This window comes from Symphalangus syndactylus, chromosome 12 (assembly GCF_028878055.3).
Source record: "Symphalangus syndactylus isolate Jambi chromosome 12, NHGRI_mSymSyn1-v2.1_pri, whole genome shotgun sequence".
Classification (NCBI taxonomy): Eukaryota; Metazoa; Chordata; class Mammalia; order Primates; family Hylobatidae; genus Symphalangus; species Symphalangus syndactylus.
In genome coordinates this window covers 137,415,741-137,443,640 of record NC_072441.2, presented here as the reverse complement: position 1 = coordinate 137,443,640, position 27,900 = coordinate 137,415,741, and the positions used below count along the sequence as shown (strand labels likewise).

At 39.8% G+C, this 27,900-nt stretch overlaps 1 protein-coding gene across 4 annotated transcripts in view; it reads left to right on the top strand.

The window, feature by feature from the left end:
* Positions 1–27,900, top strand: part of RLF (RLF zinc finger) — a 79,729-nt gene that overhangs the window by 44,369 nt on the left and 7,460 nt on the right. For 2 of the 4 annotated variants that reach the window (XM_055255062.2, XM_055255063.2), the window contains 2 exons: positions 17,027–17,163; positions 25,940–26,081. In XM_055255062.2, coding sequence (XP_055111037.1) covers positions 17,027–17,163; positions 25,940–26,081 — 279 coding nt within the window. Of the gene's footprint in view, positions 1–17,026; positions 17,164–17,668; positions 26,082–27,900 lie in introns of those variants that run through there. The other 2 variants (XR_010117712.1, XM_063627778.1) reach the window with 2 other exon arrangements.

Below are 27,900 nucleotides of genomic sequence, written 5' to 3'. Positions count from 1 at the left end.
TGCCTCGGCTTCCCAAAGTGCTGGGATTACAGGCGTGAGCCACGGCGCCTGGCCCATTTTTCTTTTTTCAAGACATTCTAATGTGACCTTTGCCCCTGGCAGTATACCGTATCACTAAATCTAATGATGACTTTCAGTTTTCTGTCTACCTCATTGATTACTCCTTTCTCAGTTCTATTTTGCTGTCTAATGAGTACATATTGCAGTACCCAATGACTCTGTCACTGGGTCTTCTCTTTTTACACTTAACTAGGCTTATTTCCTTCATCTTTGGCTTTAAATACCAACTATGGTCTGAATCCCAAAAGTTTTCTCTCCAGCCCTATTCCCTCCTCCAAACTCCAGACCCATATCCAATTACCTAATTACCATCTCTACTTATAGAGCTAATATCTCAAATTTAACATGTCCATAACTAAGCTCTTGATATTCCTGATATTTGGACTTTGCTTTTATGAGGGTTTTTTTTAGTCCTCACTATGTGTTTGGCACCGTGCTAAATGCTTTATATACTTTGCTACATTTAATCAGCACAGTAGCTCTGAGGTAGCTCCATTTTATTGATGAGGAAAGTCAGGCTCAGATTAGGTTGCGTGCTTCAAGGTTACAAAGCTAAAGTGGTTAAGCTAGGATTCAAACCTGAGTTTGGTGTACTACCAGTAATATTATATTAAAGACATAGGATAAGTAATATTATCCTTGTTGGTATTTACCTTAGGGTTTATATGCCAAATGCTGTGTTAGGCATTGGGGTTCAAAGATGAATGCAGAAGCCTCTGGACTGGCATACTTGGTTTTACTGTTGGCCTCTACATTTTATCTTGAAAATAGCCAGAATAATCTCTCTAAAACTTGTCATGCCATGCCACTCCTCTGCACACAATTATCTAATAGCTTTCCATCTTCCTCAGAATACATTCAGAATTCTTTATTCTATGTGCCATGGGCCCTAGCTGCTTTTCTAACGTTCTCTGACCTTATCTTGTAATCTTAGTGCCCACTACTCTCCAGCCACCTTGTCTTTGCTGTTCTTTGAACAAGCCAAGGATGTTCCTGTCTTAGAGCTTTGTGCTTGCTATTCCCTCTGACCAGAATTGCCTTCCACAAGATAATTTGAATGGCTTACTCCCTTACCTCATGTCTGCTCTAAATGTTCTCATGTCTGTTCAATATTACCATATCAGAGAGGCCTTCCTCGCTGTCTCATCTAAAATATTACCCTATCCCCCTACTCTGCCCTAAATATCTGCTGTCATTATTATAAATGTATACCAACCCATTTAAAATGACCCCTATCACTTTGTCTTTCTGCCTATTTGTATTTTCTTCGTAGTACACATACCTACTTCTACTAGGCATCATATTTGATTACTCAGTATTTCCTCCCACTAGATAGTAAACTCCGGAAGGACAGGAACATAGGTTGTTTACTGGTATATCCCTGTATTCTAGAAGAATGCTTAGCCATGTAGGCACTCAATACTTATTGAATGAATTAATGAAAGGTATAGCCTCATCCCTTGATCTTTTGTTACTAGGATTTTTAGCTTTATTACCTGAGTTATGACCAGAATGTCAAAGCTGGAACATTCCTCATGCTTTGTAAGTTTTTAAACTTTGCTTGGGGGTCTTTTTGAATTTTAAAATTGTGATTTTATATTTCTCTCAGCTTTATTTTATTTTGAAATATAGTTATGCTATCTGTATATTTATAAAAATATGAACCAAGATGAAACCAAGTATAGTGTTGTGATTCAGATTTCTGTATAGGTTGATTGCATCCTGGATCAGTGCTTGGGTCAATAGTTATTTCAAATGGCTAAGACCCCCTGCTATGTCCCAGATCATATCTCCCCACTGTGAGAATCTTTTATCAGATTTTTTTGTTGAAAAATTTTTTTTTTTTTTTTGGAGACAGAGTCTCCGTCGCCCAGGCTGGAGTGCAGTGGCGTGATCTTGGCTCATGCAGCCTCCACCTCCCGAGTTGAAGCAATTATCCTGCCTCAACCACCTGAGGTAGCTGGGATTACAGACGTGTGCTACTACACCTAGCTCATTTTTGTATTTTTAGTAGAGACAGGGTTTTGCCACATTGCCCAGGCTGGTCTCCAACTCCTGACCTCAAGCAATCTGCCCACCTCAGCCTCCCAAAATGCTGGGATTATAGGCATAAGCCACCACGCCCGGCCCCTTGTTGAAATTTAAGATGTGCTTATATCTAAAGATACTTCCCAGTGGCCAAAATACTGACTCCAGGAATTTGTGATTCCGTCCCGGCTCCTAGTAGTCTTTGCATTTCTATCAACTAGCTTATTTTTTTAAGTGCTCACAGACTTTATTCTGGGATGGATATTGGGTTAGCACTGTGGCCTGGACTTTGAGTTTAGTAGTAACTTGAATCTGAGAGGATTGTCTAAGCAGGGAAAGTATAGATAGAGACAGAATGCTAGTCATCTTTGTTTTGGGGAATGACCTTAGACAGGAGCACAGATACGGGATGCAGAGATGAAACAGCCAGTTGGTGGCTATCAAGTGGACAACATGTAGTTTCCTCAAATGGGGATTGAAGCTATGACCTAAGGCCTCATTAATAAATGTTCTTATTTGTTAGACTTTCTGGTGATAAAGAAATCAAAGGATAAAATGCTTTGTACTGCCTGTCTTTTCAGACTTTCTACTTGAATCTTAAATATAACTGCAGAAAACATTTATTGCTCACTTGTCTGTTCCAAGCACTGTGCTGTGTGCTTTAAACGTGTTGGTATCTAATCCTTATAAAAATCTATTAATTTAGGCCAGGCGTGGTGGCTCATGCCTGTAATCCCAGCACTTCGGGATGCTGAGAGGGAGGATTGCGTGAGGCCAAGAGTTCAAGACCAGCCTGGGCAACATGGTGAAACCCCATCTCTACAAAAAAAAAAAAAATGCAGAAATTAGCTGGGCGTGGTGGCCTGTGCCTGTAGTCCCAGCTACTCAGGAGGCTGAGGTGGGAGGATTGCTTGAGCTCTGGAGGTGCAGGTTGCAGTGAGCTGAGATCACACCACTGCACTCCAGCCTGGATGACAGAGTAAGACCCTGTCTCAAAAACAAAAAAACTTTGAATTTTATAGAAATTAACTGAGGCTCTGAGAGATGATATTACTGGCCCATAGTAGTAAGATGTCCAGTAAGTGGTGGGCCCAGGGTTTAAATCCAAGGTGATCTGCCTCTGCTTTGCTTTTGTACATATTAATCTGACACTCACACATCTCATATACATGGTCCAACTCACTGGCACTGCCAACCTTCTGGTTCTTCCTGGATTCTGGTTCTTAAAGTAGACTTGTTGTGCAGGCAAGTTTTTATTTCTTTTGTTTACCCAGAGGGGAAACTTCAGAAAAGATGGGAGGGGACTTTGAAGTTCTGAGGCTTGTGGGTGGCTCATTACTGGACTGGATTTACTGAGGAGCTTAGGTAGAGTATGTTTTTCACAAGACATCTAGAGAAGTGAAAGCAACAATCAAAATATGTAGGCTTGAATCTTGACATTGTCATTTACTAGCCATACAGCCTTGGCCAGGTAGCTTTATTTTCATTATCTATAAAGTAGGCACAACAGTAGTAGCCATCTCACAAAATGGCTGGATAGTTTAAATGTGATAATATCTAAAGCACTTAACACAATGCCTGGCATATTTTAGACACTGTACAAATATAGACTCTAGTATAAGAATTCTTTAAGCCTGGGGTGCAGAACTAGGGAGGATCAGTCGAAGTCAAGACTGATCAGAGGTGAAACCTGAATTTGCACAGAGAAACGTGGTATACACAGAGATAGCCTCCTATGACTTCATCTACATTTTTAAAAGCAGTCATATGGGCTGGGCAGAGTGGCTTACGCCTGTAATCCCAACACTTTGGGAGGCCGAGGCGGGCGGACATGGTGAAACCCCGTCTCTACTAAAGATACAAAAAATTAGTCAGGCGTGGTGGTGTGCGCCTGTAATCCCATCTACTCAGGAGGCTGAGGCAACAGAATCACTTGAACTCAGGAGGCAGAGGTTGCAGTGAGCCAGGATCATGCCATTTGCCCTCCAGCTGGGGCGACAGGGCGAGACTCCGTCTTAAAAAAAAAAAAAAAAAAAGCGATCATAAGGGACCAACTATAAGCCTGTATGCTAATTTATTTATTTGCAGTATCAGGTAGTGTAAGGAGATAGATTGCTTGCCTCTAATAGCAGCTGCAGTATTTTATGTTTGGGGAAGTTAATCAGACTGAGATGTAGTAATGGTTATTCTCAGCACCTGACACATGCCAAAAGAATTCAGAAGCAGCAGCGAAACATTACATTTTGGGTTTGATTCCTCATCCTGTAATAATAACAACTTTACTCTCTCAGCCTTTGCTTAATTAAAACCCGTTTTGTTTCTAATGTTGTATTAGGCATTGGCAAATACAGCAAACTGTGTATGGCCCAGTTTGTTTGCCAAAAATAATTACAGAAAGATAAGTACTAAGCTCTATGATACTGCCCTAAATTCAGTAGAAGTGTAAAGATAGAGAATTCTGTGTTCATAGAAAAATTGATCCTTGAATTGGAGCTTTAAGTAATGGTGGGGTTTGGATGGGTGGAAAGAATGGTTTGGAGATGACTGAATGGTAGTAAAGCACAGGTACTAACGAGTACTTTGCAGGGATCCACTGGAGAATAAATGCCCTGCCTAGGGCAGAGAGTGGTTATTGAAGTCTTGTGAGAAATAAGACCTGTTGGGGTTGGAAAAGAAGGGCTTGGAAACTCCATTGCATTAATGGTTAGATTTGATGCAGTAGAAATTAAGAAGGCTTTGCAGTTAGGAAGTGACATGACTGAAGTGGTGTTTTAGGAAGACTAGACAGAAAGAGTATGTATCATGTTTAGGACAAGAGATTGTAGCCAGCAAGAGGAGAAAGGACAGGACTTGCTGACAGGGCAAAAACAGAGGAGGATGTACAGAGATACCTTCAAGAGGCTCACAAGGCTTCTAGCTTCAGAGACTGGAAGAATAGTGGTGCTCTGCTGCTAATTAGAAGAAAGAATGGGTGGAGGGACAAGGGAGAGTCTGGGAAGATGATCAGCTTTGTTTTATACATGATCTTTCCTGGTTTATTAATAACAATGTATTGAAACAGGATTTTTCCTGATTGTGTTGAGTTTGCAGGGAACTGTGTTATAGGAAATACGATTTGATACTATTCACAACAAATCGTAGGGGGTTGGCCCCCACCCATCTACCTGTTTTTATAAATAAAGTTTTACTGGCACGAAGTCCCACATTCATTTCTTGTCTGTGGCTGCTTTTGTGCTACAGTGGCAGAGGTGAGTAGTTGTAACAGAGACTCTCTGGCCAGAAAAGCTGAAAATATGTTCTGTCTGTCCTTGTACAAAAAATGTTTGCTAACCTCTGCTCTACAAGAATTAAATTTTTCAGTCTATTTCAGTGGTTTAGTATCATTTGGTCTAACCCTCTGTGTTCTACAAGTGATGAAACTGAAGCCAAGCTGATAATGTTTCCAAGGCCCTTCCTGCATTAAGCTAATTAGAGACGCCAAGCCCAGCTGGAATGCAGGTCACCTGGCTCCTTGGTCAGCCTTCTTTCCACTCTACCACCTATTTCCATGTGTTAGACACTGATAAGCCATGGTCTGATTGGGAACATCTCGGTGATGTATCATTCTGTTCATATTTATACATATAGGTGTGATTTAAAACATTTTTATCATGATGTGGATTAATTTGTTAAATATACCAATGCAAAAACATTTAGTACACATAAAGTTATCTTAAAATTATTTTAAAGGAACACTAGTATCATCGTATCATCATAACTAGTCAGTCTCTCTTTTTTTTTCCTTTCTTTTTTTTTGAGATGGTGTTTCACCCTTGTTGCCCAAGCTGGAGTGCAATGGCGCGATATCGGCTCACTGCAACCTCTGCCTCTCGAGTTCAAGTGATTCTCCTGCTTCAGCCTCCCGAGTAGCTGGGATTACGGGCACGCGCCACCACGCCTGGCTAATTTTTTGTATTTTTAGTAGAAGCAGGGTTTCACCGTTTCTACCGGTGACCAGCTGGTCTCAAACTCCTGACCTCCTGTTATCCGCCCGCCTCTGCCTCCCAAAGTGCTGGGATTACAAGGCATGAGCCACCACGCCCAGCCACTAGTCAGTCTCTTATCTTTTCTTTTGCAAGTGTCAACAGAATTAAAAAACAAAAGAATTAAAAAACAAAAGAAAAGTGATACTTTTCTTTTGCAAGTGTCAACAGAATTAAAAATAATCTGCTTTGGAAAATTACTAGTGAGTCACTAGATGTTGATTAATTTGAGTTTAAATTCAGCATATGTTCTAAGGTAGCAGAGTTACACACATATTTGCCATCTACTTCACCTGAGTTCAGAAGAGTTAACTTGAGCAACAGCTGGGAATAAAAGTACATTGTATGTTGGCACCTGGGGGTATCCCAATAATAGGCGTATGTAATGGGAAACCGCTGCTGGGGAAGATTTAGCCAGACACATACAATTAAGATTAATTGACTGGGTCATCTGAAAGTCAAAATTCAGAACCTAGTGGGTAAAGACTGAGTCATTTCAGATATCTGGTAGGTCTGGAAGGCAGAAGAATTTCATGGAATCGTGGAGTTTTAGGTTGTGATACTTTATTTATGTAGAATTAAATGAGATGACATTACTATTAACTTTACATATTAAAGGATTTTAATAAAAGGTATAGACTTGGCAGTGGCCCAGTGTCCCAAGTGGATGTTTCCTATATTTTTTCATTACTGAAAGGGGAAGTCTTTGCAAAGATCAGGTTTTCAACATAGAAAAGATAGCATTTTAAACATGAAGCACTTCTATTTTAAAGAGCTCAAGAAATCTGTCAGCAGAGTTCTTGGCACAGTTAAGGCAGGGGTCCGTTTCATTCTTAATCCCTGAACGAACTACATCTTCCGTGTCTGACGTGGTTGATAGACACAATAGCAGATGGTTGCTTCTTTTCCTGATGGGGAAAGGAAAGGACAAACAGGATCCAGTTTACTCACCAGCCTAACACTGTTGGGAATTGACACAGTCACTAGGTATAAATGATAGAGCAGATACATTTAAACAGGACCCAGTGGGAATTCAGTTTGGAGTAGAAGAAAAAGTAAACAGGAGTATAGAAATTCCAGATGTAGTTTAAGTAAGAATCAAGATTAAGATGAATTCTGAACAAGGAATAATTACAAAAGGTTTAATTAAGTTTAAAATATGCCACCTCCACCACTTTCTTTTATGCTAATTGACTGCCTGTTAGACCATTGGTGTTTAATTGTCTGATTATTTTGAAAGTCTTAATACTTTTACTTTATCCTTGTGATCATACAAGGAATGAGATAATACACTCAGAATACACTAATGACAGAAAGTCTGTATAAAGAAATTGAGGATTTGCTTGTTTAGATATTTTTATCTCCTAAAGCACAGTTCTTTTAAATGGTTTTGAAGAGACGTCTTCCCAGAACTTTGTATGCATTTGGATCTCACTTCTGGTCTTACTTTCATGGGTTATGGGTGGGTATTTTGGTTGGTGTATGATTGCACTGGAGGGGGTCATTATGAAGAGTCGATCAGACATATCATTGTCGAGAATTCAGCAGGACATTTCAGCCTTCTTTCAGATACACACTGTGATAGGGTTTAAGTGGAAGCATTGGTGACCATTTATTTCTTTAAGAAATATACAAAGTCCATGCAGCATCATAGTACTGGTCTGTAGCATTACTGCAGTTTAAAAGGAGTCTCATGTTTTTAAAACTGGTCAGTATTCTTTTTTCACAGGTAATGTCTTTGAACCTAACAGATGATTTTCCCAAAGATATCTAGGGTTACTTGAAATGTAAGTTTGCTAACTGCAACTCCCACCTTTCTTCTACTCAAGGATGCAAGTGAATGAAGTATTATTATATGAATAAGCTTAAATCTACTTTTTGAAAAAATAAAACATTTATCAACTTTGATTTTTAAAATCTGTTACTAGGAACAAATTGTTTTCAGTATACCTCAGAACTAATCAGGGAAATACTGCATTGAAAACCACTATTCTAGAGAAAGGTAATGATAAAATATTAATGGCACTGGCCAGAATACTAGTTTACATTGATAGCGTAAGCAGGAAAATAACTTAGGAACATAAGTATGCTGCCTGTACCCACCTTCTGTTATGCCAGTTGGCTGCCTCTTATGCCTGTTATTACTGTTGTTTAATCGCCTGATTATTCTGAAACCTTTCTAACTGTATCTAATCTTGCCTTTTCCTAATTTGTTTTCTGCAGTGGCCAAGGTGATCCTTTTTCTTTTTTAAGTAAAATTAGATATTTTATTTTGAGGTAATTTTAGATTCACATGTAATTACAAGAAATAATGCAGAAATGCCTTCCATTTATTCAGTATACATTCATTGGAGGTGTCTGCTGGGCAATGGGGATACAAGAATGAACAAGACAAAAGGGAGAGAAACAACAGACAGTGTTCACACAACGTGAGACTTAGAGGAGACGTCTGAGCTGGAAATTAAGAGTTCTAAGTTATCACCATTTGAAACCAGAGAGTGAATAAGATTAACTTTTTTAGAACTCTGAAAAATAAAGGCTTTACAGCAATCTGAGGAGGTTTTACTCAAGAAAAAGAAAGAAATCTCATAAGAATATCACCTTTGACCTCAGCTGGTAATATGCCTGTCAGGTGACTCAAATTTTTTGTCACACTGCGCATGTTTGTGAAGTGACCACAGAGGTGCTCTGATTATTGATTTGGGGGTTTTACAAATAAATTTTAGCAAGTAGGCTAATTCACGAATGCAGAATCTGCAAATAGCGAGGCCCAACTATATATTCAAAGAACTAAAGGAAACATGCTTAAAGAATTAAAGGAGGCCAGGTGAGGTGCCTCACACCTGTAATCCCAGCACTTTGGGAGACTGAGGTGGGAGGAGCCCTTGAGACCAGCCTGAGCAACATCTACATGTGCAACATGTAGAGACCCTATATCTACAAAAAATTTTTTCAAATTGGCTGGGTGTGGTAGTGTGCACCTGTAGTCCCAGCTATTCATGAGACTGAGGTGGGAGGATCACTTGAGCCTGGGAGGTCAAGGCGGCAGTGAGCTGTGATCACGCCACTGCACTCCCACCTGGGCAAGAAAAAAAAAAAAAAAGAATTAAAAGTATGAGAACAGTGTCTCAGTAAATAGGGAATATCAGTAAAAAGACAAATTATAAAAAACCAAAATGAAATTCTGAAGTCAAAAAGTGCAGCAACTCAAGTTAATTCACTAGAGAAGGTCAGCATCAAATTTGAATTAGCAGAAGAAAGAATCAGCAAACTTGTCGAGTCTGAGAAATGATAGAGCCCAAAATGCATGAAATAGCAGAATCGAAGAGGCAAATGGACAATTCAAATATGAGAGTTGGAGACTTTAATACCCACTCTGAATAATAGGTAGAACAACTAGGCAACAAAGAAATGGAAGACTTAAACAATACTATAAACCAACTGGACTGAGCAAGCATCTATAGACTACACCCAACAGCAGCTAATATACATTCTTCTCAAATGCATATGGTCTATTTTCCAGGATAGACCATGTGTTAGCCCATAAAACAAACCTAAATAAATTTTAAAGGATTGAAATATATAAAGTATGTTCTCTAACTACAGTAAAATAAAATTATAAACCAATAGCAGAAGGAAATTTGGGAAATTCGCAAATAAGTGAAATTTAACCTACCTTCCCAAATAAGCGAAATTTAACCTACCTTCCCAAATAAGCAATGGATTAAAGAAAAAAGAGAAATTGGAAAATAACTTTTTGTTGTATTTTGTTTTGTTGTTTTTGAGACAGGGTCTCACTCTGTCCCTCAGACTGGAGTGCAGTGGCACAATCAGTTCACAGCAGCCTTGAACTCCTGGGCTCACGTGGTCATCCCACTTCAGCCTCCCAAAGTGTTGGGACTACAGGCATGAGCCACCATGCCCAGCCCAGAAAATACTTTGAGATGAATGATGAAACACAACATACCAATATTTATGGAGGGAAATGTCTATTTGTAAAATGTTGATTTTAAAAAAGACATATCTTAAGCCAATAACCTAACGATTCACCTTAAGAAACTAGAAAAAGAAGAGCAAATTAAACTGAAAGCAAGCAGAATGAAGGAAATAATAAAGATTAGAGTATAAATAAATGCAATAGAGAATATAAAATCAATAAAGAAAAGTAATAAAGTTAGTTCTTTGAAAAGATTGACAAAATTGATATACTTTCAGTTAGACTAAACAAGAACAAAGAATACTCAAATCAGGAATAAAAAAGGAGATACCATCAACCTTACAGAAATAAAAAGGATTATAAAGGAATACTCTTAACAACTGTTTGCCAACAAATTACATTACTGGATGAAATGAACAAATTTCTAGAAAGATAAAACCCACTGAGGCCGGATGCGGAGGCTCAACGCCTGTAATCCTAGCACTTTGGGAGGCCAAGGCAGATGGATCACCTGAGGCCAGAAGTTTGAGACCAGCCTAGCTAACATGGTAAAACCCCGTCTCTACTAAAAATACAGAAAACAAATCAGCCGGGCGTGGTGGCGCACCTGTAGTCCCAGCTACTCGGGAGGCTGAGGCAGGAGAATCGCTTGAACCTGGGAGGCAGAGGTTGCAGTGAGTCGAGATTGTGCCATTGCACTCCAGCTTGGGCAACAAGAGCGAAACTATCGAAAGAAAGAGAGAGAAAGAAAAAAGAGAAAGAGAGAAAGAAAAAAGAAAGAAAGAAAGGAAGAAAGAAGGAAAGAAAGAAAGAAAGAAAAGAGAAACCCACAGAAACTGACTCACAGATAAATAGAAAATCTGAATATACCTATGACTAGTAAAGAGGGTAATTTAAAAATTTCCCACATCCACAGGGCCTCACTGAACAAAACATTTACAGAAGAATTAATACCAGTCCTTCACAAAGTATTCCAAAAAATAGAAAAAGAGGGAACACTTCCCAACTTATGCTATGAAGCCAGTATTACTTTGATACTAAAACCAAAGGCATCCTAAGAAAGAAAACCACAGACCAGGCCAGGTACAGTGGCTCACGCCTGTAGTCCTAGCACTTTGGGAGGCTGAGGCAGGCAGATCACTTGAGATCAGGAGTTCGAGTCCAGCCTGGACAATATGGTGAAACCCCGTCTCTACTAAAAATACAAAAATTAGCCAGGTGTGGTGACACGCACCTGTAATCCCAGCTACTCAGGAGGCCGAGGCAGAATTGCATGAACCCAGGAGGCAAAGGTTGCAGTGAGCTGAGATTGTGCCACTGCACTCCAACCTGGGTGACAGAGTGAGACTCTGTCTTCAAAAAAAGAGAGACAAGAATGCCAGAATGTCCACTCGTGCCACTTCTGTTCTTATTGATCTCTTTGCCTCTATACTCTCCTCACCCTCTCCTGTTTTTCTGGGCTGTTGAATACAAATGTAAAAACTCTTACTTGAGGCTGGTTATGGTGACTCATGCCTGTAATCCTAGCTGTTTGGGAGGCTTAGGTTGAGGGAACATTTGAGGCCAGGAGTTCAAGACCAACCTCGGCAACAGTATGAAACTCCATCTCTACAAAAAAATAATAAAATAAACTGGGCATGATGGTGTGTGACTGTAGTCCCAGCTACCTTGGAGGCTGAGGCAGGAGAGAGGATCACTGGTACCTAGGAGTTCCAGGCTGCAGTGAGCTGTGATCATACCACTACACTCTAGCCTGGGCCACGGAGCAAGACCCTGTCTCTTATAGTAAAAAACAAATGGGCCGGGTGCGGTGGCTCACTCCTGTAATCCTAGCACTTTGGGAAGCCAAGGCGAGCAGATTGCCTGAGGTCAGGAGTTCAAGACCAGCCTGGGCAACACGGTGAAACCCCATCTCTACTAAAATACAAAAAATTAGCTGGGCACGGCAGCGTACGCCTGTAGTCTCAGCTACTCGGAAGGCTGAGGCAGGAGAATTGCGTGAACCCGGGAGGTGGAGGTTGCAGTGACCTGAGATTGCGCCACTGCATTCCAGCCTGAGCAACAGAGCAATCCGTCTCAAAAAAAGAAAGAAAGAAAAAAAAACCCAACTCCTACTTAAGTCACAACATAGCATAAGGTAAAAGAAGTAACATATAACCAGCATAGTATCACCTTTCTTTAAAATGTGTACATATTTGCAGTAGTCACATATTAAACCCATGCTGTGCAACGTGTATGTAGACATAATGGAAAAAAATTCACATTGTTAATATTGGTTATCATTGAGTTGTAAGATTTAAGGATGATTTTTATTCTGTTTTCTAGGTTTTCTATTGTAAATATTTTTGTAATTAGCAGAAATCTAGTAAATAGTAATTAATCAAACTACGGATTTCAAGTGATTTCTTTTGGATGTATATCCAAGTGAAAACAACAAAATCTGTTTTCCCCATAAAACCCCACGAGTAAGTTTTGGATCCTTTAGTCTTCTGTTATCATTGGCCTGCATGATAACTTTGTGGAAATCAGCAAAAAGAACCATCACCCTCTAACTCCACCTTCATATGGTTGCCTTTCAAAGGTCTTCCGTCTTCTGAGGGCAAAAGCCTCATTAGGGCTTGACAGGTGGACTGAATTTCAGCTCCCACTAACTCCTTTGGCTGGTTACTTTTGTGCCATGCAAAACTGCACAACTCTGTGACATGGCCTTATTCAGTCTGTCTTTCCCCCAGTGTATGATTTAGCTCTATCCTAAGTCTCTAAACTTGTTTAATTTAACCTTTCATTCACTGAATGTCAGCTACGTGACATCACTCGTTGACGTTACATCAGATAACCTTTTCCCTCCTCACATGCCACAATTACTCTCAATTTCCCTCCTCAAATGCCACAATTAATTAGTTTGCCCATTCCAGCGTTTTATTTTTGGGCTACACTCTCCCCTGTCCATCTAGAGTCTGCTATCTCCCCAAGAATTCTTTTCCTTGGAATCTTTGTGTCTTACTTCAGTCGATATTATTCTTCCTGTCTTCAGTCTTCTGTCCCATTTATTCTGCATGTTATTTATCTTAGTTATTTTTCATTCTAACAAATAGTTATTGATGTTCATTCATGGGCCTGGCACTGTTGTAGGCACTGTAGATACAGTGGTGAAAGACACAGACTTTTGCCCTCAGGGAACTTACATTTTAGTGGTAAAATAGTTAGTAAACATAATTGATTATTTGAAACACGTGTTCAGTTTGTCTTAACAGCTATAGAATTGTAAGCCCCAGGACTAGAAATTATATTTAAGAACAAAAAATTGTTTCAGTATCTAAGTATAAGATGTTTCCTAGATACTCATTAAAACTCTCAAAAGCTTGTTGGTGACCTTCATTTTAATTTACTTTAGCTGAGAAGTATTTTGTGGCATATATTTGTGTTTTAGTGTGGTCTTAGGTATTTATTGCAAAAGACTGAGGACAAGTAGTATAACCATATTTTATTAGTGAGGTGTTATTTTAATTTACATGAATTTTTTCAGTTATTTATTTACTTTTATTTCTTTATTGTATCTTTTTTCCTCTATATTCAAGAAGGTACAGGTATTTGGGGCATAATACTGAGATTCTCTTCAAGTCAAAGGATATTAACTGAGTGCTTGTCATGTAAAGATCCTAAAACAGGTGCTAAGGGGGATGAAAGTATAAAAGAAGATCTAGTACCTGCTTTCAAGGGATTTAGAGTCTATAAGGAGGAACAGATAACAGATATGAAAAAACTCTGGCTTCAGTTTTTCTCATTTGTAAAAATGATCAGATGTCTCATTTAGTTAAATGAAAGTGGAAAATAAATCTAGAGTGATATTCCTGTTATTAGCTCAGATAAGTGGGTGCAAGGCAAATGAGCTTTTGAATTGGAAGCTTATACAAAGCCCCCACTATAAACTAGTTCCGCCTTCACAATTGAAACCTTGATGGAAGTAAAACAGTCAAGTTAATAGGTAATGAAAATGTGTGTGTGAGATACCATGCTTAGGAGTTAAGAACCTCCTGATGAGAAATTTCATTATCAGGCATATTCGTGTATTTTAAAATGCCAGGTAAACAGCAATATTAAGAGCTAATTAAAAGAATGTTAGTATTTGCTGAAAATGCATCATTGGAGAAAGTTAAGTTTAATTTGAGATGTTGGTAGAGAAAGTTAAACTTTGCTTGTTTAGGCCAGTGCAGGAGCATGTTTACCAACAATCCCTGTGGTAACTTAGAAGGCATAGAGGTAATGATAATAGAAAAACAGAAATACTGGCCAGGTGTGGTGGCTCACGCCTGTAATCCCAGCACTTTGGGAGGCTGAGGCAGGCAGATCATGAGGTCAGGAGATCGAGACCATCCTGGCTAACATACTGAAACTAAAAATATAAAAAATTAGCCGGGCGTGGTGTAGTAATCCCAGCTACTCGGGAGGCTGAGACAGGAGAATCACTTGAACCTGGGAGGCAGAGGTTGCAGTGAGCCGAGATCATGCCACTGCAGTCCAGCCTGGGCAACAGAGCGAGACTCTGTCTCAAAAAAGAAAAAAAAAGAAAAACAAAAGTGCTTCTACTCCTAGCAACTCTCAAGAGTTGATGCTCCCACAGTATTGCCGGGTTACCCACAACTATACTGAAATATTTTATTTCTATTTCTATGCCATGCTCACTCTTATTTATTAGGCCACTGCGTGTGTTTTTCTTCTTGTCCTGGAGTATCTTTCTCAGTTCACTCTCTCTTTCCCATGGCTTATTCCTACTCATTCATTCCTACTCATCTTAGGTGCCACTTTACCCAGAAAGTCTTTTTTGGTCCCCAAATTTGGGTTAGATTCTTCTTACCAAAGGGATTTTTAAAAAGTATACTCTCTCATTATAGCTATTTAATTCTTAGTAACTGCTTCCTTACTAATAACCCTGACTAGACTGTGATATCCATTAGGGCAAAAATTAGATTGGCTTGCATCTCAAGTACTTAGCACAGTGCAGGTATTTAGCAAATGGCACTGCTTTGCTAGGCACATACATTTTGATACGGCTATTTTTCTTCTTACAGGATTTGTTTACAGTGGATTTGGGATATTATTTATAGAGCTGTGCTCTTGTCCTCAAGTTTATAGTCTAGCTATAGAGCCATAGTGAAAGTGCATAAAAAAGTAAAATAATAGGGCCAGGGTGTTGGCTCATGCCTATAATCCCAACACTTTGAGAGGCTGAGGCAGGAGGGATCACTGGAGGCCAGGAGTTTGAGACCAGCCTGGGCAGCATAGTGAGACCTCATCTCTACAAAAATTTAAAAAAAAAAAAAAAGAAAAGAAAAAAACTGGGACCTGTGGTCCCCACTACTTGAGAAACTGAGGCAGGAGGATCGCTTGAGCCCAGAAGCGTGGAACCTTCCGTGAGCCGTGATTACCCTAACTGCACTGCAGCCTTGGCAACAGATTAAGACACTGTCTTAAAAAAAGAAAAAAAAAAACAAAACTAAAAATAATAAAAGGTAAAGGCCAGTATGAGTAGGTTAAATGTTGGCCCAAGGCAGAATAAATAGCCCAATTTATACATTTTTAATTTAAAAATGAACTTTGGACTCATTTTTTATTTGTGAAATAGAAATAATATTGCCTGCCTTGCCGGTCTTACAGATTTGTCATGTTGAGATATGACAAAAAACAAGATAATACAGTAAAACTTACTTGAAAAAATAAAAAAAAGTTCTAGAAATAAGTGCTACAAAGGAGAAATTTGAGAGTGTTTGACAGCGAACCAAATAACATGACCTTAGAAGTTAGGAAAGGATTCTGTAAGAAAATAACATTTGAGCTGAGCTTTAAAAAAAGCCTTTCTGCACCTACCTGAAGAGATGACTAAAATTAGAGCCTTAGAACCACCCCCTTGTAACTGCATAGCACTCTGGAGGAGATGAGCTGTTTACCTCATTTGCTCTGATGCAAAAAAAAAAAAAAAAAAAGGCCGGGCGCGGTGGTTCACGGCTGTAATCCCAGCACTTTGGGAGGCCGAGGCGGGCAGAACACGAGGTCAGGAGATCGAGACCATCCTGGCTAACACGGTGAAACCCTGTCTACTGAAAATATAAAAAATTAACCAGGCGCGGTGGCAGGCGCCTGTGACTACTCAGGAGGCTGAGGCAGGAGAATGGCGTGAACCTGGAAGTCGGAGGTTGCAGCGAGCCGAGATCACGCCACTGCACTCCAGCCTGGGCGACAGAGCAAGACTCCGTATCAAAAAAAAAAAAAAAAAAAAAAAAAAAAGAGAAAGGGTCTTTAAAGTCTAGTTCACTTGTTTTATACTCTTTTTCAGTGTAGGAAAGGAGCCCCAGAAAAATTTGACTGATTTGTCCAGAGGGTTTTTATTAGTTTTTTTAAGACTTAAGTCATATAAATGAAAAGATGTATTTCTAAAAAGGGTTTTGATGGTCTGAAAAACTCATTAATACACTAGATATTTTCCTTCTATGAAAAAATGTTGTTAATGTAGCATTTGTATTTAAAACAGTTCCTGAACTGGCCTCCTTTAGCCCCACTGACATTGAGGATAAGCCATATGTTTTACTATCTGTAACCAGAGTGACCCAACTGTGGTCATAGATGCTAGGGGAAGACAGGAACAGGAAAGAAAAAAAAAAAGATAGTAATACTTCAGGTAAAAATAACCTGAGATTATTATATATAATTTGACTCATCTATATTGTAGCAGTGTTTGTAAGTAATTTTTTTAAACTGCAAAAATGTTGTTATCTGTACTGAGACTGTAGTAGAACTTCCTTATAGTGTCTGTTCCCTTCTTTAATATTTTCTTATGTGAAATTTTCATGCCAGAAGACTCATTCATTAGCAGGAGAAAATTATGTCTCTAAGTTTTGCCTCATTAAGAAGTTTCACATTATATAACAAAGTTTACTGAAAAGTCACCATTTTCTTTTTGACTTAGTCATCTCATTTTTGATAGATTGCAAAGGTCGACTGCAAGGAAGTACTAGACATCATTTGTAATCTGGAATCTGAGGGGCAGGATAACACAGCATTTGTTCTTTGTACGACTTACCTTACCCAGCAGCTCCAAACTGCAAGTGTATATTGTTCTTGGTAAGTATATTCAGTTTTGCACTCTTTTATTTGTTGGTACATAGTATAGCATTTAGGGTTTATGTAAAATGTTAATTTGTTTCTAATTTAAAACCTAGCATGACCTGTGAATAGCTTCTTGCTTCCACACACAACCATTTAATTAAAAATATCATTGGTTTAATCTAGTCAAGAAAAGGTAAAATGTTCCTCTTGATCATCCCATAACGGGTTGTCTGTTAACTCCAATATATCTTCTACCTTGACGATAAAATTTTGTCAATATGAAACAAACCTGTGTTAGATTGTTTTTCTTTTCATTTTTTTAGTATCTTCTGGGTAGTCACTCCCCATTCTTACTTGGGAACCCACAAATGAAAAGGATCAAATTATCTAGGTTTCTAGGTCAAACTAGCACTAAAAAAGGAAATTCATTTGAATAGTAATCTCTTTTGCAACATTGGAACTATATAGTTGAATTGCATTATTTTGGTTTTAATTCAATTTATATCTTGTTTGCCTACAGAATACTTAGTTGCTAAAAAGGAAACAGTAAGTGTATCCGTGGTTCTTTCATTCTAACTGTATTGAATCTATTTAGGCCAAAGGGACAAACCTGATACACAGGAAACCTCTAAAATGTAAGACTCTCTGTCAGTAAGTATCAGATTAGTGGTATGGATAATGCTATAGGAGATCAGACAGAGGTGCTCACTGTATACCAGATTATTAAAGGTGTCAGGGAGGAAGTAATATTTGAGATTTAATTCTAAGAATGGGTTGGATTTGCATTATCTTGATTAGAGGAGCTCTGAGTATTTCAGAACCTAAGGATGGCTTAAAATTGGAAATGAGCATTTTGTTTATAGGAAAACCTAGTAAAGCCTTTTGTGTACTTCAGCCCTCATTGATCTCCCTCTGGATCGTCTGTCTATTTTTATAGTTTTATGGTTAATACCATTGTATGTTACTATATTTCTTTCTGTTTATTATTTTATGTAGAAATTTTGTGTACTGTAATCTCACCCAGTCCTCATAATAATCATTGTACAGGTGAGGCAGTGGGGGGATCACAGGGACCAGAGAAAACTTGTAATTGTCCATGGTCTCAAGGCTAAAGTGGGAGAGCTGAGATTCAAGCCCAGGTTTTAGACTTCTAATCCAGTGCTTTTCTTCTGTATACTTGTTTTCTTGGCATAGGCCAAAATTCAAATTGTCGTTTTTTACCACCAAATCCACTCTGCCAGAGTTATACCTCCTGTGAGAAAGGAGATAGTGGGATAGGGACTTAAATATAATTTCTTTATAATGAAAAAATATCCACCATTATAGCTAGGTTTTCAATACAAATAATAAATCATATATAGAATGTGTTATAGTTTGTGTTTAAAATTTTTCTCCCCTTCTTCAGTCAGCCACCATTTACTCTTCCAGAGCTGTTAGTGGCTCTAGGATTAATGCTGTTCTTCTGTAGCAGGAAGAGATTAACAGAGAGTTCCCTTTGTGGCCTCCTCAGGAGCCATAATGAGTAAAGGAAAGAAAATCTTAGTCATTTCACACTTTGTTAAAAGGAAGCTTCTTTCAATTCAAGGAGCAATCGCATCTTTTTTTTTTTTTTTTTGAGATGAAGTCTTGATCTGTCACCCAGGCTGGAGTGCAGTGGTGTGATCTCGGCTTACTGCAACCTCCGCCTCCCGAATAGCTGGGATTACAGGTGCACACCGCCACGCCCAACTAATTTTTGTATTTTTGGTAGAGACTGGGTTTCACCATGTTGGTCAGGCTGGTTTCGAACTCCTGACCTTGTGATCCACTGCCTCAGTCTCCCAAAGTGCTGGGGTTACAGGCGTGAGCCACCGCGCCTGGCCACATCTTTTTTTTCTTCCCCTTCCATTGTTTTCGAAAGCTTTTTTTTTTTTTTGCTAGTGGGATGCTGGAGTTAGAATATTAGAATAACATAAAACATTGAATTTTGGCCAGGCATGGCTCACGCCTGTAATCTCAGCACTTTGGGAGGCCAAGGTGGATGGGTCACCTGAGGTCAGGAGTTCAAGACCAGCCTGACCAATATGGTGAAACCCCATCTCTACTAAAAATACAAAACTTAGCCGGGCATTGTGGCAGGCACCTGTAATCCCAGCTACTTGGGAGCCTGAGGCACCAGAATCACTTGAACCTGGGAGGCAGAGGTTGCAGTGAGCTGAGGTCAAGCCAGCCCAGGAGACAAGAGTGACTCTGTCTCAAAAAAAAAAAACAAAAAAAAAAACCATTTAATTTTACTAAGGAAAATTAATCACAGGAATTCTGTTCATATGAGATAGATTCTTTTGTTATGCTTGAGGTAGTGGGACATAAGGAGTATTTGTTTAGAAAAAAGCTTTTAAATTAAGTGGTATTTTGGATAAGAGAGATATCAGTATTTTTTAAATGTGACAATAAAGTTAAAATAATAATAAAAGTAGTCATGCTTATTTTTAAACACATATGCTAGAATTTATTTCTTGGGAGTATCATTCTTGAGTGTAGTTACCATTGAAGATAATATTTGAAACGTAAACTATGTAGCTATTGGCCAGGCGCAGTAGCTCACGCCTGTAATCCCAGCAATTTGGGAGGCTGAGGCGGGTGGATCATTTGAGGTCAGGAGTTCGAGACCAGCCTGGCTAACATGGTGAAAATCCAGCTCTACTTAAAATACAAAAATTAGCCAGGCGTGGTGGCGTGTGCCTGCAATCCCAGCTACCCTGGAGGCTGAGGCAGGAGAATTGCTAGAACCCTGGAGGCAGGAGGTTGCAGTGAGCTGAGATCGTGCCACTGCACTCCAGCCTGGGCAACAGAGCAAGACTCCGTCTCAAAAAAAAAAAAAAAAAAAAAAAAGAGGCCGGGCACGGTGGCTCATGCCTGTTATCCCAGCACTTTAGGAGGCCAAGACAGGCGGATCACGAGGCCGGGAGATCGAGACCATCCTGGCTAACACGGTGAAACCCTGTCTCTACTAAAAATACAGAAAATTAGCCAGCCTGGTGGCAGGCCTGCCTGTAGTGCCAGCTACTCGGAAGGCTGAGGCAGGAGAATGGTGTGAACCCGGGAGGTGGAGCTTGCAGTGAGCCGAGATTGCGTGCCATTGCACTCCAGCCTGGGTTACAGAGTGAGACTCCATCTCAAAAAAATAAATAAATAAATAAAGCCGGATGGTGGTGGTGCGCACCTATAATCCCAGCTACTCAGGAGGCTGAGGCAGGAGAATCACTTGAGCCTGGGAGCGGAGGTTGTGGTGAGCCAAGATCATACCGCTGCACTCCAGTATGGGTGACACAATGAGACGCTGTCTCAAAAACCCAAACAAAAACAAAAAACTATGTAACTGTCACTCAGAACATTTTTTATTCTTTTAGAAATTTCCCTCAGAGACATTTACAAACCACAGTAAAAAGTAAAGCTGTTTTAAACTTTATAGCAGTTATTGTTTAACTTATTTATTAATCTTGACCTGAAAAGATTTTTGGCTCTTGAAGAAAATTAAAGAAGTACTAGAGGAGTAAGCTCCCTGTAGATGCCTCTCAGTGGTAACATAATTGGAATAGTCATGTATTTGAAAAAGGTGACCATTTTGAGTGAGATGATGTTTGTATATAGAGAGGTGTAATTACTGCAGCCATTTTAAAGTCATAAAGTTGAACTTTGAACCTCCACAGTAAGCTTTCAGTGAGTATTTGATAGACTGGCCTTTGCTTTCTGTAATGTGTCTAAGCTTAAATTTTGTGTTAACACATTTGTATTTCTTCAGATGTAGTTACATGTCTGTTCTGCCCCAGCTAGACTGTGATATACCAACCAATATGTTGTCTAATTCACAGTTGTGTCCTCAGTAACTGGCGAAGACTAGCATATGTGTTTTATTTAACAGAATTGTATGGGAGAGAAAAGAGGTCATGGGGGTCAATTATTGTAATAGCTTTAAAAAAATTTTTTTTCTATAATAGTCTTTTTTAGGGGATGATCATCCCTTAATTCCACAGTTTTATTTTCTTCATTCCTAAAATACCTAAATTCTGAATCTCAGTGTAACATGTTAACTGGACTTCATGGGCTTCTTGCTATGTAGAAACACAGAGTGATGTTTGTATGTGTGTATATATATATATGTGTGTATATATATATATGTATGTATATATATGTATATATGTGTGTGTGTGTATATATATATATGTATGTATTTATTTATTTTTGAGACAGAGTTTTGCTCTTGTCACCCAGGCTGCAGTGCAATGGTGCAATCTCAGCTCACTGCAACCTCTGCCTCCCGGGTTCAAGTGATTCTCTGCCTCAGCCTCCCGAGTAGCCGGGATTATAGGTGCCAGCCACCACGCCTGACTAATTTTTTGTATTTTTAGTAGAGACAGGGTTTCACCATGTGGGCCAGGTTGGTCTCGAGCTCCTGACCTCAGGTGAGCCACCACGCTGGCCAAAACACAGAGTAATTTAAAGTTCTTGCTTAGTAGCTAAATTCCTACCAAAATGTGTTTCTTGCTGTTAACAGAGCTAAATTTCCTTTCCGATTTTTATAAATTTATATATAATTTGTTGAAATGAGCTAGGTAATGGGCTAAATCAAGGGTGTAGTAGATCATCTGAACATTGGAAGCATACATAAAATGGAATCGTTTTCCATGATTTTCAGTGGTTGGCTTTTTTAAAAAAAAGTCACATTATTGTAGTAATTGAAGAAGAATTTATCCTAGTGCATGTTTGATCTGTCAGGCTGTAGGTTACTATTGGATGTTGATTTCAGTGTTCCAGTGTACAGATTTGAATGGATGATTGAAGTGACATCTTGCATCCTCATGAGTAACATACTGGCTGTCGTGGTTTCAGGCATGTTTATATATCTGGGTGGGTAATCATTTTACATCAATTTATAACTGTGCAAATATTTTTACAAAATACACCATAAAATGCCCATTTTTGATCATGCTTATTTGGAGTTAACATACTTGGAGCCTGAAATACTTAATTTGGAATAAACCAAGCCCTAGACATTCTGACTTACTGTTTTAAAAATTATTTGAGTGGCCAGGCATGGTGGTTTACGCCTGTAATTCCAGCACTTTGGGAGGCCAAGGCGGGTGGATCACGAATTCCGGAGTTCAAGACCAACCTGGCCAAGATGCTGAAACCCCGTCTCTACTAAAAATACAAAAATTAGCCGGGGATGGTGGCGGGCACCTGTAATCACAGCTACTAGGGAGGCTGAGGCAGGAGAATCGCTTGAACCTGGGTGGCAGAGGTTGCAGTAAGCCGAGATCGCACCACTGCACTCCAGCCTGGGTGACAGAGCAAGACTTCATCTGGGAGGAAAAAAATTATTTGAGCCTGTAATCCCAGTACTCCGGGAGGCTGAAGTGGGTGGATCTCTTAAGGTCAGGAGTTCGAGACCAGCCTGGCCAACATGGTGAAACCCCATCTCTACTAAAATTACAAAAATTAGCCGGGCATAGTTGCGTGCGCCTGTAGTCCCCAGCTACTCAGGAGGCTGAGGCAGGAGAATTGCTTGAACTTGGGAGGCAGAGGTTGCAGTGAGCCGAGATCATGCCACTGCATTCCAGCCTGGGCAACAGAACAAGACTCCATCTCAAAAAATAAATAAATAAATAAAAAGGCCAGGCGCGGTGGCTCATGCATGTAATCCCAGCACTTTGGGAGGACAAGGTGGGCGGATCTCCTGAGGTCAGGAGTTCAAGACCAGCCTGGCCAACACAGCGAAACCCCGTCTCTAAAAATACAAAAATTAGCTGGGCGTGATGGTGGTCGCCTGTAATCCCAGCTACTCGAGGGAGGCTGAGGCAGGAGAATCACTTGAACCCGGGAGGCGGAGGTTGCAGTGAGCCAAGATCATGCCATTGCACTCCAGCCTGGGCAACAGCGTGAGACCCCATCTCAAAAAAAAAAAAAAAAATTATTTGAGAGACCTTAATTCTCAACCTGCCTTTTACCACTTTAATGGATTTACCTAACTTTGTTGCCAGGCTGGAGTATAGTGGCAAAATCGAAGCTCACTGCAGCCTTGAACTCCTGAGCTCAAGTGATTCTCCCACCTCAGCCTTCCAAGTATCTGGGATTACAGGCATGAGCCTGTGTGCCCGGCTTTAGTTAGTGAATTTTATTTTATTTGAGAGAAGGTATTACTCTGTCACCCAGGTTGGAGTATACTGGTGAGATCACAGCTTACTGCAGCCTTAAATCCTGGGCTCAATGACCGCCCCCCGCCCCCCCGCCTCTGCCTCCTCAGGTGTGCCACCAAGAGTGGCTAAGCTTTTTTTGTTTGGTTGGTTTTAGGGTCTTGCTGTGTTGCTCAGGCTGGTCTGGAACTCCTAGCCTCAAGTAATCCTCTGCTGAGGTTATAGGCATGAGCCACCATGCCCAGCCCTGCAGTAAATTTTAGATAGCTGACATCATTTACTCGTTTATCTTTATAATCAGGATTTACTGGCTTTGATAATTTTTGTTCTGTTCAAATAGGACAGATTTCACATACATATGACAGATTACAAAAGTTTTTATTACTTAACGTGCTTAAATCTGAATAAAGCAATTGTGTGTTTAAAATGAACAGTTATCCCAGCTTGCCTGGCTGGTGGCTATTTTCACAGCTGGCCTATCTCAATTTTCACTTCTTGTGGTTAGTAAAGTAGCACTAGCCAAATAAAGGCAAATATTTAAAGGCATTTTAAATTAATTGTATTTGTTATAGCTCAAATTTGCCATCCTGTTAAGCTTCATTCATGTATTTTTTTTTTTTTTTTTTTTTTCTTTTTTGAGACAGAGTCTTGCTGTGTCACCCAGGCTGGAGCTCAGTGGTGCAATCTTGGCTTACTGCAACCTCCACCTCCCGGGTTCAAGCAATTCTCCTGCCTCAGCCTCCTGAGTAGCTAGGATTACAAGCATGCACCACCACACCCAGCTAATTTTTGTATTTTTAGTAGAGACAGGGTTTCACCATGTTGGCCAGGCTGGTCTTGAACTCCTGACCTCGTGATCCACCCGCCTTGGCCTCCCGAAGTGCTGGGATTACAGCCATGAGACACCGCGCCCGGCCAGTCATTTATCTTTTGAGACACCATATATTCATTTCAATCTTTGAAGCAAGTTTTATAACTACTTAAAAATTTCACCTTATGCCGGGCACGGTGGCTCACACCTGTAATCCCAGAACTTTGGGAGGCCGAGGCAAACGGATCACCTGAGGTTGGGAGTTAGAGACCAGCCTGACCAACATGGAGAAACCCCATCTCTACTAAAAATACAAAATTATCCAGGCGTGGTGGCACATGCCTTTAATCCCAGCTACTTGGGAGGGTGAGGCAGGAGAATTGCTTAAACCTGGGAGTTGGAGGTTGTGGTGAGCCAGGATCGTGCCATTGTACTCCAGCCTGGGCAACAAGAGCAAAGCTCTGTCTCAAAAAAAAATTACCTTACAAGAGCCCCAGTTCCCTCTTTAGAAATACAAGAAAATAAATTCTGTTAAATATATTTACTTTAAATTACATGTTTTCATTTCTTAAGCTTTGGATTTGTAGCCAACTTTCTGGGAAACAGTCTGTGTTAATAGCAATATAGGATATCAGTGTTTTTAAATTGGCTTATGAAAAAGTACAGATTTTTAAATGAAAATTATTTAATCAATATCCATTGATTTACTTAAAAGAGCCACATGTATTAAGTGATAGCATTCTTTTTAGTTTAGTGTTTTTTTTGTTTTTTTTTTTTTTTGAGATGGAGTCCTGCCTTGTTGCCTAGGCTGGAGTGCAGTGGCGCTATCTCAGCTCACTGCAACCTCCGCCTCCCGGGTTCAAGCGATTCTCCTGTTCTCAGCCTCCCAAGTAGCTGGGATTACAGGCGTCCACCACCACGCCCAGCTAAGTTTTATATTTTTAGTAGAGACAAGGTTTCACCATGTTGGCCAGCCTGGTTTCGAACTCCTGACCTCAAGTGATCTGCCCCCCTTCACCTCCCAAAATGCTAGGATTACAGGCATGAGCCACCCGCCATGCCTGGCCTTTTTAGTTTTGCTATTAGAAGTGATAACATTCTTTTTAGTTTCACTATTAGCTTTCCTTGCATTCACATTTTACATTCTCATTAGCATTTCTATCCTTGGCATTGTTGAGTTTCTAATGCTTTTTTGCTTGTTTTACCCATTAAATGTTTTTGTTTAATTTATTATTTTCAAGCTTTCCTTTTGTTTCCATAATGAATCTTTGTGAGATTCCTGTATTTTAGCCATTTCCAAAAAGTGCCATTTTACTTATTTCGCTGGAAGTATTTAACCATTCCAAACTACAGGCTCTAAGTAGCATCCTGACATTTTAGATCTGGAAAGGGCCCTTAAGATCACTGTATCGAAGTGTACCATTAGAGTGTCTATTTGTTGTATATATATTTCGTTCTTAGTTTAGTGATGTCTGATTATCTCTGCCTGTTAGGACAGGGCTTAATTCAATCAGTATATTAATTACCAGTGTGAAGGATAAAACCTCATAATGCCACTGTTAAGGATGTAGTGTTTTGTTTTTATTTTTCCCCCCAAACACAAGAGAGAAGTCAGGGAATTGTTACGGAGGATTCTTAACAATTTTATCAGTTTGGGAGAAAGCAGTGGTGAATATAGACAGCTTTTAATCTAGTTTTTGTTTTCTCTACTGTCAGCTTTCTACAGATCAAAAAATTGGGTTGCCGGGGGCAGGGCAGCAAATACCAGTTACTTTAAATGTTTTACCGTGATCTTCTTTTTTTATAGGGAACTGACTCTTTTTTGGAGTAAACTGCAAAGAAGAATTGACCCTTCTTTAGATACTTTTTTGGAGCGCTGTCGTCAGTTTGGTGTCATAGCTAAAACGCAGCAGCATTTATTTTGCCTCATTAGAGTTATACAAACTGAAGTGAGTACTTTATGCCTTCTCTGCTAACTGTAGCTGGAGGAAAGAAATGAGTGGGAAGATAACTTCTCAGGAAATTCCCTTTAAAGGAAGATAAGAAATAATGGGTTTTAATAAGATTAATGGAATTGACCACATCTGACTGTTTCTCCAGATTGACTTCCTATAATTAATCAGAAACAAATTGATGGTCAAACAAGTTAGGTGATATTTATTTCTAATTACTGTGAATGAAGTTGTGTCTCCTGTCACATTAAGAACATTTTAAGAGGCCAGGCACGGTGGCTCAAGCCTGTAATCCCAGCACTTTGGGAAGCCAAGGCAGGTGGATCACTTGAGCTCAGGAGTTTGAGACCAGCCTGGCCAACTGGTGAAACCCTGTCTCTACTAAAAATACAAAAATTAGCCGGGCATGGTGGCGGGTGCCTGTAATCCCAGCTACTTTGGAGACTGAGCAGGAGAATCGCTTGAACGGGGCAGGTGGAGGTTGCAGTGAGCCAAGATTGCACCGCTGCACTCCAGCCTAGGCGACAGAGTGAGACTTGGTCTTTTTTTTTTTTTTTTTTTAAAAAAAGAACATTTCAAGGTAACTATAGAACTTGCCTGTTTAAACAATTACTTTATAACTGGCCATTAGAACATTTTGTTTTGTTTAAATCTTTAATAAAGGTACTAATTTTCTATTGTTGAATAACATCACAAAAATTAATACTTAAAACAATGTCCATTTTTATCAGTTCAGTTTTGTAAATCAGAAATCCAGCACAATGTGGCAGGATTCTCTTCTAAGATTATCATATTGGCTAAAATGTAATTATCCGGGCTAAGTTCTATCAGATGCTCTGTGGAAAATCCACTTCAAAGCTTGTTCTTATCATTGACAGATTTCAGTTCCTGTGGTTGTAGGACTAAGGTTTCTGTTTTCTGGCTGGCTGCCAATCAGGGTGTGTTCTCAGGTACTAGAAACTACACTCAGTCTTTGCCTCTATTTTCAGGCAGCAAGGGTGCAACAAGTTGGTGCGTGAAACCTGACATCTTCCATCTCTGACTTTAGTTTTCAGTTTTTGGTTGAGACAGGTCTTGCTGGTGTAGACACCCAAGCTGTAGTGCAGTGGTGTGATCATAGCTCATTACAGCCTCAAACTCCTTGGCTCAAGCAATCCTCCCATCTCAGCCTCCAGAGTAGCTGAGACTACAGGTGTGTGCCACTATACCTGGCTTTTTCTTTTTTGGTGGGGAGCAGTGGTAGATACAGGGTCTTGCTTTGTTGCCCAGACTGGTTCTCAACTCCTGGCCTCAAGCAGTTCTCCCACCTCAGCCTTCCAAAGTGCTGGGATTATAGGTGTAAGCTGCCACACCTGTCTGCTTGAACTTGGGAGGCAGAGGTTGCAATGAGCCAAGATCACACCATTGCACTCCAGCCTGGGCAACAGAGTGAGACTCTGTCTCAAAAAAAAAAAGATTAAATGACTTGGCTATATCCTATGTGCGCTTGCAACAGTATGCCAAGTCACTCTTGATCTCTCCCTCACCTTCCTGGTTTAAGACCCACCAATTTCTTCAAAATTCAGCTCCACATTCCATATCCTGATTCAAATTTATTCACTACTTTCAGTAACTTTTTGGCATATCTGTTTAGAATATATAATAGTATTTCTGGTTACTTTTCTTTGAAAAGTGTTGTTAGTGATTTTTCAAATGTTACCATCCCAGCCAGATTAGGTTGTTTAAGAAAGAATGGCCATTCTTTGCTGTCCACCTCACAGTCTTCCAAAAGGAGTTAGTAACTTGTTGAGAAACTGTGAATTATTTTAAAATTTAG